This window comes from Numida meleagris, chromosome 2 (assembly GCF_002078875.1).
Source record: "Numida meleagris isolate 19003 breed g44 Domestic line chromosome 2, NumMel1.0, whole genome shotgun sequence".
Classification (NCBI taxonomy): domain Eukaryota; kingdom Metazoa; phylum Chordata; class Aves; order Galliformes; family Numididae; genus Numida; species Numida meleagris.
This window is the reverse complement of record NC_034410.1, coordinates 12328700-12345704: the sequence shown is the minus strand read 5'-3', so window position 1 is coordinate 12345704 and position 17005 is coordinate 12328700. Positions and strand designations below refer to the sequence as shown.

The 17005-nt window shown below is 38.6% G+C and overlaps 1 protein-coding gene across 5 annotated transcripts in view; it reads left to right on the top strand.

The window, feature by feature from the left end:
• The window catches only part of CCNY (cyclin Y), a 116880-nt gene that overhangs the window by 62261 nt on the left and 37614 nt on the right, over nucleotides 1–17005 (top strand). For 4 of the 5 annotated variants that reach the window (XM_021386126.1, XM_021386128.1, XM_021386130.1 and 1 more), the window contains 2 exons: nucleotides 6096–6170; nucleotides 12095–12129. In XM_021386126.1, coding sequence (XP_021241801.1) covers nucleotides 6096–6170; nucleotides 12095–12129 — 110 coding nt within the window. The remainder of the gene's footprint in view (nucleotides 1–6095; nucleotides 6171–12094; nucleotides 12130–17005) is intronic. The other variant, XM_021386131.1, reaches the window with a different exon arrangement.

The following is a 17005-nucleotide window of genomic DNA, read 5'->3' as shown; positions in this document are numbered from 1 at the left end:
TCCTTCTCTTCTGGTGTCTGTTTCTATCTCAATACACTCCCAAGGTGGAAAAAAAAAGTTATTTTTCTGTTAAAATTTTACCACAAACAATGTCATCCCCTTCTTTTCTGTTTTTAACTTGCATAATGTATGCTAACAACAAATCTTAAAATGTAAATCTTTCTGAAGTAAGAATTGCAGTTTTAGAAAGCTTACTGAGGTTTGCTGAGATCTTGTGCTTAGTGATTTAAACACTTGTTTGTTTTAAGATTAACTTAAGCTAGAGGCCCCTGGGATCTTCTGGTCTGACCTGCATATACATAAATCATGAGAGGAACGTTTAGCTATTCTTAAATAAGCCTAAGTACACATGCAAGACTAGAGCCTAAGGGTGTTTGTTGGAAGTAATGTTCTAGAAAGGGAAAGCATCAAAATATGTTGAGCTCCTTGGGTGTGGAGCTTCAGTGCTTGATTAACCTTCTTTATTCTTTTCTTCCAAATTCGCAATTAAGATCTTTCTGTTTCATTTTCCACAGCTTTTCTTCTGTTGTGTGCTAGATTGGAGAGAATTTTCAGTACTTACTCTTCTCCCCCTGTGGAGGTACCTGTGAGCTACAGAAAATTCCTGGATTTCCTCTTTGATCAGCTAAACAGCTTGAACTCTGTAAGGCTTTTATTTTAAGGCACTTTCTACCAGTCATTCTTGTAGCTCTCTTCTACACTCATCTGAAATTTTTCCTTATCCTTTTAAAATGTGCAAACTGAAGCTGTATCCAGTATTTGTCGTTTCAGTAATGCTTTTTAAGACCTTGTGTATAGATAAAAAATCTTGCCTGGGCTTTAGTCCAATTCTGAAACTGAACTGTTTTACAGTTCACTTCTTTTTATGGCCATATTTGAATGCAGCTACTGTGGCTTCAGGGACAAAGTTTTTCACAATGCCCAGTGAGAATCTCACTGCGGTCTTCTCGTGATTGCCTTAAACTTCAGTTTGAGTTATATCAAAAATCAACCTTTTATTCTTGGAGAGTCTGAGAATTTATTTGATGCGATAAATCAGGAAGCAAGATCTGTTATTTTGGCATGATACTAAATGAGGAAGAGAATGCACTCTTAAGTTTCCTTGCATGTATTTGTAACTCTCATCTTGCCCAAACACTCAAAAATTGTACAAATCGCTTTTAGGCGTGTGCTCTCTTAGCTGAAGTGCACCTGAGTCTGACTTTTATTTGGCTAACCATAACTAGGCATGATTTAAATATATATATGTGTCATAAAGACATTTTGTATACATTTTCATGTAAATGACATTTAAAGATATATAAATGTATATATAACATATAAATAAGCATGCATCTTTATAGATATGTATGTATCTATACAGACATCTTTATTTCTATTACAGATAAGAATACATGCATGTGTATATGTGTATGCATACATGTAAATATAGACATTCATCTTTGGCTTATAATCCTGAGAATACAAAAAAACTGAAATTTTCTTGGGACATCCCACTGTTCAGGTGTTTGCTGTATGGGAACTGCATTTTGCATAACTTAGTAGTTTTTTAGAGCTGAAAGAACAAAAAAAATCCAGATTGATCTTTGAACTTTGAAGAATCTAGGAAAATATTCCCCATCTATTTAACATTTCACTGCACAGTGTGCTTTAGAATTCTCAGTTATTGTTAGGTGAAATAATGCTCCAGGCTTGACTAATCGTAAAGTTTTAGGAGTCTTGGATGAGAGATCTGAACTGTAAATGGTACTGCAAAAAGGGATTTATGTTCTGCAAGAGAGTAGAGATTATCTAACTTTGCTTCAGTGGTAGCCAGGAGTAGTTGTTTTATTTGTGGATTTCCTGTATTTTGCACTTAGTGTAACTGGAGCAAAATATTCCAAAATGATTAGATGTCCCCTGTGGGCAAAACCACGGTATTGGATTGAGTAGGTTTCAAGAATGTTCTGGCATGCAGTTAACTTGTTATTGTGATCTTCAGTGGCTTCAATATTCAGAATGAGTGTTTAAAGGGAAAAGAATGTGTTTTTATTCCTAACATTTTTCCAGATTTAATTAGCTTTACTTAAGCAACTGATGGAAATTGATGTCATCATTGGTAAAGCCTTTGCTAGTGTTTCACCCTTTCATATCATATATCTACACTTAGATATCGCTTTAAAAGAATGAATATTAAGAATTTATTATTCTTTGTAGTTATTATTGATGGTAATGATTATAACAATAAATTATTTTAAGACACAGCATTGCTCTATAAATTGTTGTGTCAATTGTTACTTGTGCTGTCCTCTTTTAATTTAGTAAAGCCTCACAGAAACTCTGAACCCAAAGGATCTGTAATTAAGCAATATGTCTGTTAATCACAAACCAGTATGCCCTGGAAAGAAAATCTATAGTGGAAGATTTTGGATTTGGAATATCTTTGAGACAGTGACATTTTTTTTTCTTAAATCATTTTGAAATGCAGGGTAACTGCTAGAAAAACATCCACTTTAAATCCTTCCTTTGCAAGGCTATGATGAGTCATAGAGCAGACTGCTGGTAACGGGTAAAATTTTTGTACACATTTCAATAATTGAAATTCTGGCTCTCACTTCCCTCTCTAACAGTTGAGTATTGCCTGTGTGAGTTTACATCTCTTTTTAACGTCAGCTATTCCATTACGAAATGGGGAAAGCATTCATATTGTGTCTGTTTTAATTTTCAGATGCTAGAAAGTACAACTGGTATCACTAAAGCAGTATGATGTAGGATGGAGGTAGCTTTTTGATGGTTAATGCCTTTAGGTGATGAATTAGTAATTTCAGTTTTGTGTGTAACATTTGATCTCCTTCTCTTATAGCACTATTTCTAATTGCAGACATGGAAGAACTTGTTCCCATATTGAAAAGGGCATTTACTTCCAAACTGTACAGTAGATTTCACTCTCTAGAAACTAAAATCTTCCTTGTGTCTTGTGAAACCGTATCTGTTTTAATCTCCCCATATGGCAGCTGCAATGGCTTGGAGTGATGTGGTCCTACCAGTACCTGCAGAGTGCTCAGATTTGCCTCATGCTCTTCTGGGAGGAACGGGGAGTGATGAGGTTGCAGGTACACACCACGTGGCCTGCTTTCTTCTGCCTGCAGAAACCTAGGAGTAAGAGCTGTGCTGTTCCTCCCAGGGAGTGGGAACTTTTAGCAGTGCTTGTCTTCTTCTGGTCACCTTGTGCTGCGTGACCAGCCCTGGCAGGCTTTGCTGCTCACCTACCCATGTCATTCACTTCTAATTTTGGTGATAGCAATCTGAAAAAAAAGAGACAAACGGGACAGGTTTGGCTGCTGATTGGAGGGAGGGCATGGCAGAAGGGGCACAGACAGAAGAGGGCACATACTTTGAGAGGTTCGGGGCATATAGTCTGGGACAGGTGGGGTGGGAAGGAGCTCAGGCAGCTGCCTCGCCCAGGCCACTTCCAAATCCACGCTCTGGCCTTTGCAGCTGCTGAGTTGGGATCTTGCTAGCCTTCTTTCAACTCCTGCCAGAAAACAGCTTACTCTTTTTTAGAAAGACTTCAAGTACTCCATTGTTCCACTTCTTCCGCATAATAGTCTTTTACAACACAGGAATCTGAAATAGTTGCGACTTGACTGCAAGATGTGGCAATTGGTTTCCTTTCTTTTGAGCCCTGCAAGCAGACTGTAAGCCTGTACCAGGCTGTTATTACTCCCCAAGCAGACAATTTTCTAGGCATGAAGGAGAGGAATGCTTGTTGCTCTGGGGACAGTGTTTTGACAGTTGAGTTCAGTTGCATTTTATCAGTCCTGTTTTGTTAGCTGAAATTGCCTTGCTGTACTTTAAAAGATTTTGCAGAAAAACTGTCTGTGGTGGTTTTTAAAAAAATGCACTTTATGGTAATGTATTGTCCTGTTTGATAAAAATGAAGAGGACGATAAAAGGCAACATATTTTGCTGTTTTAAAATACTGATTACGCTTTGCTTAATGATTTACATCTTGAATTCAGCTTAACGGAAAAAAACTGAAATGAAAAGCAGTCTTCACTAGCAGTGTCTATCATGCTGGGTAGTTTTTGTTCTTCCCTGTATCTAAATAAGATGCAGAAAATAATAAGAAAATATTCTTTCTACTTGACAGTCCTTTCAAATCAGAACTTACAGTGGTAAGGTGACCTACCTAAAACCTCCTCTAGGCTTGGATAGGAATTATGCTTTCTCAGAGCATCAAAATGACTTACTCTGGAAATTTTATTGTATTTTTCCTTTGTGGCTTGGATAATAGTAATAAGACTCCTTTCTAACGGAAGAATTGTTCATTTGTGTTCCTGAGTTCTTCCTAGTGAGTAGGAAGTCCATTATTTGCCCCAAAAGTGGTCTCCAAATACCAGCAATGTGTCAGGCTGCACAAAAAGGCAACAATGACAGGTGAAGAGTCTAGAACACAAGTGGAGCAGCTGAGGCCCCTGGGTTTGCTCAGCCCAGAGCAGATGAGCTGAGGGCAGGCCTCGTGGTGGCTGCGGCTCCTCACAGGGAGAGGAGGGCAGCGCTGAGCTCTGCTCTCTGTGACAGTGACAGGGCCCGAGAGAATGGCATGGAGCTGTGTCAGAGGAGGGGCAGGTGGTGGTTAGGGAAAGGGTCTGCACCAGAGCGCGATGGGCTTGGAACAGGCTGCCCAGGGCAGTGGGCATGGCCCTGAGTGCTTGAGTTCAATGAGCATTTGGACTCTCTCAGATATAGGGTGTTTGATTTTGGGTGACTGTATGGAGTTGAGGTTGGACTCGATGATCCTTATGGGACCCTCCCAACTCAGGATATTCTCTGTGATCTTATTGGGTGTCAGATGCAGGGAGGCAAAAAGGAAACCATGAGAGCATAAATGACAAAAAGGACAGATAGATAATAAATTTGTAGAGAGGCGTATGATCAGGAGAAAAAAAGTGGGAAGACCTATTAAAATTGTAAATGGAAGGGGAATGAAAATGGAGCATGATGATGGGTGGTGAAGGAAGAGTTTCTGATGGGAGAACTTGGCCCTTGGGCAAAAATATTTCTTTTGTTGCTATTTTTGTCAGATCTGAGGCTTAATTCGCAGTTCTGAGTTTTTACACAGATGGAGGGGAGCACGAAATTTAGAAAGCCTGAGTTATTCACCAAAGACAAACTTACCAATGCTCATATGTAGTATCACATAAAAGCCTCTGTCAAGTGGCAAGAAGGGAATGTATACCTAGAGATCAAGAGTTAGGAGAACTAACATTGTAGTAGTCACATGGGTAGAGCAAGAAAAATGATAAAAAAAAATCATGTACTTTTTTTAGCAGCATGCTTTCAAGTGGATGCAGGCATAAGAAATTTAAAAGAATTAGTAGTAGCATGGAATTTGGGAACAAGAAAATTTGAAGGGATTTTAATCTTGATAGGGAAAATAATTTTTCTGGAAATTCACATATGCTATGATAGATTCAAATCCTCAGTAAATATTTTTGATAACTTTTTTTTTCATCACAGTAAGAATTATGTTAATGTGAATTATCAGAAAGTGCTAAACTTTAGTAATCTTGATTGTTTAAAACAGTCTGGCCTGGATGTAACTTGTTTACCTTTAGCTTCAACAACTGCTTATTTAATCACATCTAATTATGGAAACCTATCTATCTACAGGGGGCTGAATATTTTCTTTAGAATACTTCATTCTTCTATAATTACACATAACAAGCTGTGTTCCTCTGCTTAGCAGTGGCTTCAGGGTATGGGGGAAGAAACTAAAGGAAAATGGATAATTCCTGTCTTGTTATGTGCAGCCTTCTCAGGCTGCTTTATCTGTTTTTATCCGAAAGCAAAATAGCCCTTAGAACCAAAGACTAATCCCAAAGCTGTGTTGATGCAAACAATTTGCATGCCAAAACAGCTACTTGTGTGAAGAAGAGTTTTTTAAAAAAAAAAAAAAGTGAGCTTCAAGATCAATTTCAAGATTGATTTTGTTTTACAATAGCTGCTTAAGTGTGTAAACTTGGTCTTATTAAAAAGAACAAGAAAATCTGTGTATACTGCTGGATAATCTTGAATGTTTAACATGCAATTTTTTGTTTGTTTCTTTCCAGATTTGAACATGGAATTCAACCCATCAGACCATCCACGGGCCAGTACGATATTTCTCAGTAAATCTCAAACAGATGGTAGGTTACTGAACTTATTACTGTATTTACTATTGCAGTTATCTCTAAACTCTTTGTTAGAATGCATGTGATAGCTACTTAATAATTTCCCTCTCTCCAAAAAAGAAGCTTTCATAGGCATTGTATTAGAGTTGAAAGAAGCTAAATTAATTATTGTTTTGTCAGACTCAGTAGTAGAAGGTCTTGTCATGTTGAAATTGTAAGTTCCAATTTGTCATGGATAAAGTTTAATATTATTATAATCAAAAATATTTTCCCTAAATGCAAAATTTTCTGTGCAACTATGTTTGTTTGTTTGTTTGTTTTTCTTATCTTCTAAAGCTCTGAACAGAAGGCCAAAGTTGTGAGAAATACCATTTGTTAGTATTTTACATTAGCTAAGAAGGCAGTCCAGAGTTTCCTCTGATATAGCTGATACTGTAAATGAGTTCAGTTCTGGATTTTAATAACAAAACAACCCACCTCCTACTCAAACATTCTGTCTTTTTCTCTCATGGATTTGATATAATCATATATTTGTCTGGAGTTTTTTGGTTTTTTATTTGTAGACAAGGTGATTGCTCTGTAATTACATCTGTTAAGCAGACTTCTTGATAGACCTAGCAGAACAGAAGCCATTTACTCAGGCACTTTCATTCCCTGTTGGACATGTATGACATGTTGTTTTAGAAGTAGATGAGAATAATTGATGCAAAAGGCATTATTTTCTACCAAGACTTTCAAAGCATTTTCTACATTGCAATTCTGACTGTATGAATTCTTTGTCCTTCTTTCTGTTACCTGTAAATGCCATTTTTGATTTACATAGTAAATTACAGTGTCAAGCACATCACTTAAAAAGAAAAAAAATGTAGTTTTCACTTGCTGTATATTTTGTGCTAATTTTTGAGCTTGGCTAGTGCAAAGAGAATGCATTTAGGTTCTGATTGAAGAGTTGATTACTTGAGTACTTCTTTTGCCCTTCAGACTGCCCTTCTGAATTCAGCTCTGATTCTGTCAGTGGCTTATTGTGTGTTTTTTGATGTGATGTGCCATCCTGGTCTGGTTTGGTAATCTATAAAATGAATATGAGAACATTTCCATAGTACAGTGTGTTGTCAAGACCGATGTTTGTTTAGAGACTGTGTAGTCCCATGTGGATGCTACATATTTCTCATTACATTTTGTTGGAAAAAAAAAGATAAAATTTCCATTCCAACAACTTAAATTTTGATCAGGCCTGATGATTATTCTTTGTTGCAGTTTGTACAGTTAATTCACACCAGGAGTGTCCAACCTTTTGGCTTTCCCAGGGCACATTGATTAAAGGGGAATTGTCTTGGGCCACATATAACATATAGAATATGGTTAATGTATATAAGTAACAAAACGTGTTGTTCTTATATATATGTTTTATTGAAACACTAAAAAATGAGGGCAACAAAACTATAAAACTAGTGGGTTGGACACGTATGGTTTACATCCGTGCTAGAGTTGGTGTATGAAACCTTATGCTAGTGTAAGTAATATGAAGAACTCTACGTATTTTTGAGTGAGAACAGTGAATTTATGTAAACTTTTAAAACAAGGTTATAAGATCTGTTCAGCTATCCTTAATCTTAGTGGTAAAAATCCAAAGGCTTGTACAAAAGAAGTAAGGTTTTGTGAACATTTACCTACTGATGTATTGCCAAGAACCATCCCATTCTGGTGGGGCAGCTCACCATCATAAACATTTTGCTGTACTCTGGGCCTGCTGTGGCAATTGGTGAGCTGTTAAGAGTTATCATACTGTCCAGGGATATTGCCTAATGCCAAATGCATTAGAATGCTTGTTAAAGGGAAAATAAAAGGTTTTTCTTTTTTTTTTTGAGGTATATAGCGTTGTATTCTGACAGCCTGCTGTGCAGCCTAGGGGATCTCCAAGTTCTAAAGTCAGTGTAGAATGGGAGAGCTGCACTGGCAATGCTGAAAACACCTAATTGGGGCATGTGGCTACCACTCTTCATAATTATATAGTGTTGGGTTGGCAAACCTTCCTGTAGTTAACTGTAACTGAAAATATTTTTATCATCAAGAACTAAAGGTGTTTAGAATTTTTATTTTAGAGAGCTGAGCAATATTAGGACTTCAGGTTTCGCCCAGGATCTGGCTGTGGCTCTTGAGTGTACATTATGTATTTGTATAGTGGGAAAGGGCCAAGTCCATAACTAAGAGTGACTTGGCAGTGTTAACTTTCAGGCAGCTCCACGTTTGGCTTTCCAGTAACCCATGTCTGGCTTTCTAGTAACACTGTGCTCTTACAGTCTCATTGGTGATCTTGTGGTCTTAGCACGGGAGCTGCTCTTTGAGCTGTTTGTGAGCAATGTGAAAGTGAATAGTAACAAGCTGACTACAATAAATATAACAAAACAGGGCATAGCATCTTTGGATGTTACATGGTCTGAATTTCGCATTGTTTTGTGTGACTTAAATGCCACACTAAGCCTCTAGATCTGTACTGTTCCTCATAGTAGGGACATAGCAGTTTCAATGTACCCTTAATTACCTGAAGTTTAATAACTCCAAAGAAAAAATTGAAGACACAATAGATATTAATTTGATAGGTAACTGAAATAGCATTTCTAAATGTTTCCAAGACTTTATGGGAGTTTTCTAGGTGCTGAGTCTTACATGAGTGGTTCTCCCCATATAGGGAGATAGTAGCGGACGTCACCTTATATCTTTATCTTCTTTGAGTGCCTTCTGCCAGTTCTTGCTTGTTTGGTGAATTTGGCCTGTAAAAAGGATGAGCTAGGTGACTAAAAAGCCTGCACTATTCAGAGTGTTTCCAAGGGTTAGGCTAGGGTTTCCAAGCATTAGTGCTACAATAGTGTAACTTCCTTTCCTTATAGTAGCAAGAGGGCAATTATTGCTCTTTCAGGTACTGGTAATGATCTTTCCTACAAGTGGGTTACAGCTCTCCTCTTTTCCTGACTTACATTTTTACACGTGGAGTTTATTGGCTAAATTTTTGCAACACGAATGTAACAATTGGCTTTAGACAAAGCACATTTTGAAACCATATTTATTTGATTCTGAATAGATGTGAATTAGGGTACATTTTATTTTTATTGTTAATGAGGATGAGTTTCCTGTTTCTCAGACAAGACAAAATAAAATGATCTGCAAACAAAATGGGAGATATCTTAATCGATGTAATCCTCAATGATTTTGTCCTCTATGCTGATATGGGTAACGTTAAGGTTTTCTTTAGAAATTACACAGATGAGATTTATGTTACAGCTCAATGAAAAATGCATACATGTTTATTCACACACATGAATTTATGCATGCATGTGTATTTCCCGACTCCTTTTTATTTCAGGATAATATGTTTGTCTACTCTAGCAAAAGTTCAACAATAACAATAGAAAGTGCCTGCAGAAATAGGAAATGAGGAAAATTAAGAATGTTTGGCAGCATCTCAGATATCCATCTCAACTTGAAGAATTCCATTCCGATTTTCAAGTTTTAAAAATGTTAGAAAACATGAGTTTCTTCGTTAAATTGTTTAAACTGTGACTATAAATCTGTTCAGCTTCATTTCATCCAAAACCCATCACTGAAAGTCAAAAACCCAGAGTTGCAGTTAGGAGTTCATGCTTCAAAGTGATGGTTAATTATAAAGCTACAGTCTGCAGTCTGCTGAAGACCATACCGTGCCATGTGAGCAGTGCAAAACATCTCTAAACTCACTGGAGCCAAAAACCAGAGACTTACCTCTTTACAACACTTCTAGTGGAAGACTGGCAGAAATGGCTTTCTGCTTCTTGCAGTAATTGTCAATCCTTTTGTCTAAGGGGAGGGTTGTGAGCACAAAAGAGAGCAGTTGTGGCAAAATGGGTTCCTACCGTGCTGCATTTCCCACTGGCGTATGTTCTGGAAAGAGTTGAGCCTTAGCCTGTGGTGGAATGGTCCAGAAGCATGAAGGCACAGCTGCTTTCTTGTAGTCCCTCACTGGACAATGAAAGCTAATGGAATTTATATTATATGGGAAAAAGAAGGGAAAGAGGGTCAAGGTGGTGCTTGGAAGAATGTGCAGCACAAAGCAGTGTTTGAACAGGCAGAAGTGAAGGGTGTGTATAAATACACTAGTATGTTTTTCTGGAAATAGGAAATAGCAGTAAGAAAGAGCTCTAAGTGATATTCTCGCTTTGGCAAATAATAGTACTTTTATAGGGAATGGAATAGTGTAATGGGTACAAGGGAAAATGCAGAAGATAAAGTCTGAGACAGGGAAGTAAGGCGTATAAAAATGAGATTTGGAGTTTATGTGCAGACTGTGTTTATTGGATTTTGTCCATAATAGTTTTGTTTGAGGAATTAATTGTGATTGTTGTCAGTTAAATATTTAACTGTGTTTGAAATGTCACAGTTAATAGCTGTTAATTTTCACTTACGTACTCTATTAGGTTTACATGCAACATATCAGAATTGTTTACTGCCTGTATATTGCAATATGCAATGCTTGACAAATACTTTCTCTATTCTTAGAAGTACCTACTATCATTTTGTTGTTTCCCTTTAGATTACTTATGTCTTTTGCTGGTTGTAAATGCAGTGTATGGAACTTAAGTGTAGTGCAGTGTTTTAGCAGGATTTCAAGCAGTTTAACTATTTGCTCGACAATCTGATTTCTCCTGCTGTTCCTGTTTTATTCTGTCTCCTATACAATGTCCATAACTGTGGATCTGAGCATGTACTAAGTGACATGGCTAACATCTGTCATGTGTGATTCTCCTTTCTGCTCCCTGGGAGGAAAATTATGTAAGGATTTTTTAAAGTATTTTCTTACTTTATTTTTGTTTTATGTCTGCATTAAACAGTTATTTCACAGTATCCACACGTGCAGCCTTGTTTATGTTAGATTGCTTGCTTTTAAAAAAAAAAAAATCACAAGTAATGGCTTCTCATCCAACAGGGAATGGACAGGCTATCCCACCATTGCAAACACTCTTATTTTGCTAAGTGCATTGGGTTGCATAGCTTTCAAATCATAGTGCACCAGAGTGCATTTAATCATCTACAGCATGAAACCATTATTACTTTAATCCTACGGTTTGATTTATGTATTAGTTCCCTCCGGACTTGTATCCCAAATGCTTTGGTATTTTCATGGGAAGGGAGCTCCACAGGCTCTATGGGGTGAGTTAATTGGGAAAGTGCTGAAAAATTTAAATACAATATATTTCATCGACTGTAATAAACATTTGCCTGATATTTAAGACTATACATGTCTCCCTTGTTACTGCTGTTTACTAAGTATTTTGGCTGATCGCTCTGGCCTTGACTTGCAACCCTTGCTTGTGATGTCTAGTTCTACTCACCAACTTCCATTGTTACATCTGACCTGAGTAATAGTTTCAGGCTTGCACCTTACCATTAGAGAAGGCAGTGGGATAATGCATATATGTTTTCAAGGCACTTTGATGGGAGTTAGTGTACAGTAAGCTTTGATGAGAATTTGCTAACTCCTTGTGGTAGCTGTTTAGGTGCTTTCATGCCTGCAAGATAGTGTAGGTCACTGTGCAGCAAAGTACCTTGCACAAAGGCACTCACGATGCAGAGTGCCTGCAGAGATCTCTGGTGAGGGGTGGCTGATCCATTGCTGACTTGGGCTGTAGCTTACTGCTGTTAACCTTCCCATGTGTACCAATGCCTAGTGAATACCCAAATGGATGAGAATTTTAATCCATCACCACACTAGTGAGCGTAAATGCCTTTAAACATACAAATACGTGTTTATTCTGTATTTGATATATAAGTATACGTGGTTAGTGCAAGAGCAATGACAATGTCGTACGTAGATAGCCTCCTGTTCTTTTTATTATATATGGTATATAAGAAGCTTAATCAGGAAAAATAGTCATGTAATATTTCTATCATATTTTGTGTTTTTGCAGTGAGAGAAAAACGCAAGAGTCTCTATATAAACCACGTAAGTGAAAATGCCTCGCTACGCAGCTTTCTCCTTGTTGTCTATATTATGCAGTAAATAAGAGTTTTCACACATGATTTCCATGTTGGTGAGAGGATGCTGGTGCTTCAGAAGTCTGTTCTGCATCAGGATCCAGAAGCATAGGTCTCAGCTACTGAGCTAGTGGAATGGGTCTGTTGCTTTGAGGATAGTGCCACGCTCACAACCAGTTTATGCGGGCAGCTGCTAGCTGGGATGAAGAGCTGCAGACATTGGTATGATGTTCAAAATTGATCCAAATAAAAAATCACAAAACTTTAAACTGCATTTTTATGTAAGCTTGCTGTTATCAGAGAGTCTGTGGCATTCTGTTTTCACACAGAAGTCTTGAAGTGCCCAGCCATTGCTGATGCAATGTAAATGTGCATTTGTTATGTGGTATGTGCTCAGTGTGAACATGGGGTTTTGGTACACGTATGTATCCTGGGCATTTTTCAGTTCAGTTCTCCTCTGTTTGAACTGAATTCCCAACGAAGCTGAGAGCAAATCACCCGTAGCCAGCTTTAGGTAAAGGATCAGGGTCTTTCCCCTCTTAGCACCATTTGCACTACAAAAGCGAACCAGCTAAGGCTTGTGCTAAAGTACCCAGAGTCATGCCCCAGTAAAATGGAGGAGGGAAAGAAATCATTGTTTCTCAAATTATATTTGTCTTTGGAGTGAAATGGGGGAGAAGTTCTCAAATTTTTCTCTATCTGGAACTATAATCCATAATTTCACGAGTCATTTTTAAGCTCGTGCAGCTGCTGAAAGAGTGGGATTTGGTTTCTAGCCTCTGCTCTCCTTCCCTCCTCTTGTGTTGGTGCTGATGCTTGTGCAGCTGTGGCTAACCTGGTTTAGGGTATGAGTGCAAGCAGATTCAGCATAGCAAAAAGCAAAAATGTGTTTGTTCCTCAATGCAATTTATATCAGTGTTTGCACCCACACAAAGGGAGGGTGGCACAGAGGCAGAAATGAGCAGCTGAGTGGGGTGACAAAGCAGGATAGCTTCATGTCGGTACAGAACAGGTTTGTGCTGATTTAGTGTTTCTGAAACTATGGCCTAGCTTTAAAAGCAAGCTGAGGTTTTCACAGTTTCCCAAGATTCTGAGAAAGTCATGAAATACTATGAAGTTTATACAATCTGCAGAGATGGCTGCACCAGATCAGCAGATACTGTCTGTGCTTCCCACCCCATTCATCTCTGAAACATTTCTACTGTTTACAGTGCATGTGAGAGTAGCTTGTATTGTAATTGTATTGTTATGAAACTGTAAAGTTAGTGTGCTGTAGACTTAATAATGTATGTTCAGCCATTTCCAGCAGGCTTTTTAGCCTTGAACTTGGAGTCTTGAAAGCAAAAATAGGTGCATATAGGCACTGCAAATCAAAGTATTGACAGAGTGTCTGTGACAAGCCACCTTGCCACGTGGGTAACATTCTTATGTGTCCCAGAATCTTTTCATGCCATGTACTGCATTAAGTAGACTGAGGGCAGATTCCTATGGCAGACTGAACAGACGTAACTCACAAATTCTGCTATGAGCTAACTGCTGCAAACTCTGATATAAAATGTTTTTAGGCAGCGCCGGGCTTGTTGCAGAAAGGGGAAGGATGATCATGTCACTGAGGAGTTGCATTGTTGGGGACTGGATGTAGCAGCTTATGCATTTGATGCCCTAGGGAATATACCATTTTTTATTTCCATTTTTTAAGTATCATTTAAAGCATTAGCTAAGCTTGCAGTGATATAAGCTTCTCTCAATCTGGTTTACTACTAAAATCTGACTTCTTTGTACTTACAAAGTACCTCTCCTGAATTACAAAGCTGGTAAAAAAACATCAGCCTTATGAAGCTGAAGTCCTTCCTACAGTTTGGTGCACGGCCCTGTACAAGTTAGTTACATTCTTAGCCAGTATTCAAAGATAACCGGTATTTTCAAGTGTGGCCTGTGATATTTGTTAGCAACTTAAGTGAGATGTTTTGAGAAATGGGTGACATCAGCACACCTGTGAGTATTCATTCAGCGCCTCCTAAGTATTTGATCTGCTAAAGCTGACACACAAACTGGTGACCAGTTTTGAAGTGGTTGCTGTGGCCTCCTGTACGCGGCTGCGAGCCCTGTTTGGGTTTGTGGGCTGCAGGGAGCCTCCCTTGTTTCCCCAGACCACCTCGGTTGAAGAAGTCTGAGGAAATAGTTAGATTTAGCAAATGTATGTGATAAGTCATGGGTGGTATTTACATTTCAAGTGGATTTACAACATGCTCCACTGGTTGGCCATTTCTTTTCCACCGTTTTTCTGTGTATGTTAAGGGCATTTCTAACAGGAGCTATTGCTGCTCACCTGTTTCCTTTGATGCGAAGTCCCCACATCTGCTCTTAAGGGAGCAAGTGGAAGACATACATTTTGGAGTGTTATTTTCTTTCTGTAAGAACTCCTCACCATAACTTAGCACTCACTTGTGTTTTTTTCATAATATCATCTTTTTTCTTTTGTATGTTGATGGAGATGTATTTCTTTTGTAAGTCTGTATATATTTATTCTCTTTCTGTGTCAAATAACCAGGAAAAAACCAGAAACTTTTTTTTTTATCCTGTTGTGCTGTATCTTATTTTGCAGGAAAAGTTGAATATCTCCCAAACAATCAATGTGGGTAGCAAGAGAAGTATCAATAAATATTGTGCTTTTTCTTTTTTAACTGCCTAACTAGGCCTGTATAGTAGCAGATGAGAATGGTAGCTTACACAAATACGGCTTCAAAATGTTACCTGGGAGAAATGGAAAAGAAATTAAAATTGACTCTTTGGTTGTATGTAACAATTAGTGACATTTTCTGGAATAATTTTCTGGAAGCTTCAAGAAATCTCTGTCAAATAGTTAATTTTGCTCTTATTTTCCTGTTATGTTTTGCATTTAAAAAAGCACTTTCTCACTGTGATCATTTTCCTTTCTTGCTTGCTCTTGTTTGTAGCATATTTTCATTGGCTGGAGAGTTCCCTTTTATGCCCAAACGAACAGTGGGCTCCTGCTTAGATTTACTGTGCTTTGCCACGGGCTGGCAGTTTCCAAGCCTCAGCTTCACCTTGTCAGGAGGTGTGATGGAAGAAGCTAGCAGCTGTTCTTTTTGGGAGGGGAAGGAGTGAAAGCAGGGCTGGCAGGTGCTGTGGGGAAGCCGTCATCTCTCTGTTTTCCCCCAGAGCCCAGGGAGATGACAGCTTTAGGATGGTGTTGAAGCCTTTGCACAACTGCAGCACTTGCCTTCATAGGGGCTGAAAGTGAGGGAGTTACCTACTTGACAGCATATCTGATGTGCTTGCTTTCTTCCAGCCTATCTTAATTTCCCAACAGTTGCAGCACATTACTTTCCCATCAAATGGACAGTTGTATTTTGTTATGCCTTTAATGCTTCTTCAGTGCACACTTGTCTTTTCTTTCAGTCTGCTTAGTCAGGCTGCTGAGGGGGATGGAGATGCAGACTGAGACAGAGGCGTTTCCTTTCTTAGTGAGAAGAGATTGCATCGGTATCTGTGCCTGGACAAGGAAAGCAAACAGGAAGATACGCGCTGTGCTTTTAGTGGGGGAGGGTGGAGAAAGATGGATGTTTTATTGTTACTCGCAGAGGCTAGGTTTTTTTGTACTGCTTGATTTTATTTTGCAGGGGATAGTAGAAGGGCAGGAAAAAGTTGTTTTCTTTGTAAAGATTTGCTAGAAATCTTCCCATTCAGACAAGATGAAAATGATTTATTTTTTTTTCCCCAAAGAACTTTCTTCTCCTTGACTATACATGCTTTTAAAATCTAATTGGTGTTTATGAACAGTAATATGCAGTGAAAATATGGGCATGTCTGTGTATAGACCAAAGTTTTTCGGCAGCTTGGGGAGAAGTTCCTGGGTACCAGTCATGCTATCAATCACTATCTGTGATTCCCAGCCAGGGAAGAGTCTTCCCACAGGCACATCTGCTGGTGGGGCTTGTAGCAAACAGAGGGGCCTGTGTTGTATGTTCTGTGGCATGAGCACTTTCTGCAAGCCTTTTTGCATGCTTGAAATGACATGTGGTTATTTGCTCCTGTGTAGCCCCAAATTTTCCTGTCAGAGTGGGTCAAGAGGCTGTTCTGCTTCCGTATTGTGAGACTACCATGTGTACAACTGGTAATCAAATACTTTCAGCTAGTGATTATGAGAGTAAACATGGTACATACTGAAATGGGAACGCAGTCTGGAAAGGTACTTTAATCCATGAAAAATGCAAAGCCCAACATAAAATGTGAGATGAAGTTTTCATTACGTGGACTGCCTGAGGCTAGCTATTGAAGAAGTTTATTATTGCTGGCCAAATTCTTTAAGATATTTTAATTAACATTCCTTACTCAAAGAAAAGAACAGGATAAACTGGAAAGTAGATTAGAGGCTTCTCAGGTGCTCTTGCAGCTCTCCTACGGATTGCTCAGTCTGGTCTTTGCTCCTCTCCATTGCAAGATCACAGGTCAGCAGGGCTAGAGGTGCCTTTATAGACTGTCTGGTCCATCTGGCAGGTTCACTGTACCAGTGCCACTCCTGACAGATGCTGTTCAGGATGCTTTTTCAGGCTTCCAGTAAGTTAGAATCCTTAGGTTCTGTCTCTCTTAGCTGAATTGAAATGTTTTTGGTTTTTTTCTAATATCTTTCAGCTGTTTTCTGTCCACTAAGGTGAAGGCTTTATAACTTCTCCTGTCAGCCTCAAGGCAATAAGTTCTATGAAGTGACATATTTGTAGGGGGAGACGCAAAGACAACTTTTAAGGTGGAGTGAGTGCACGGGAAAATTCTTTTACGAGATGACTATGTAATAGTTGCTTCCCTGGGAGCCTGGAAAAGTC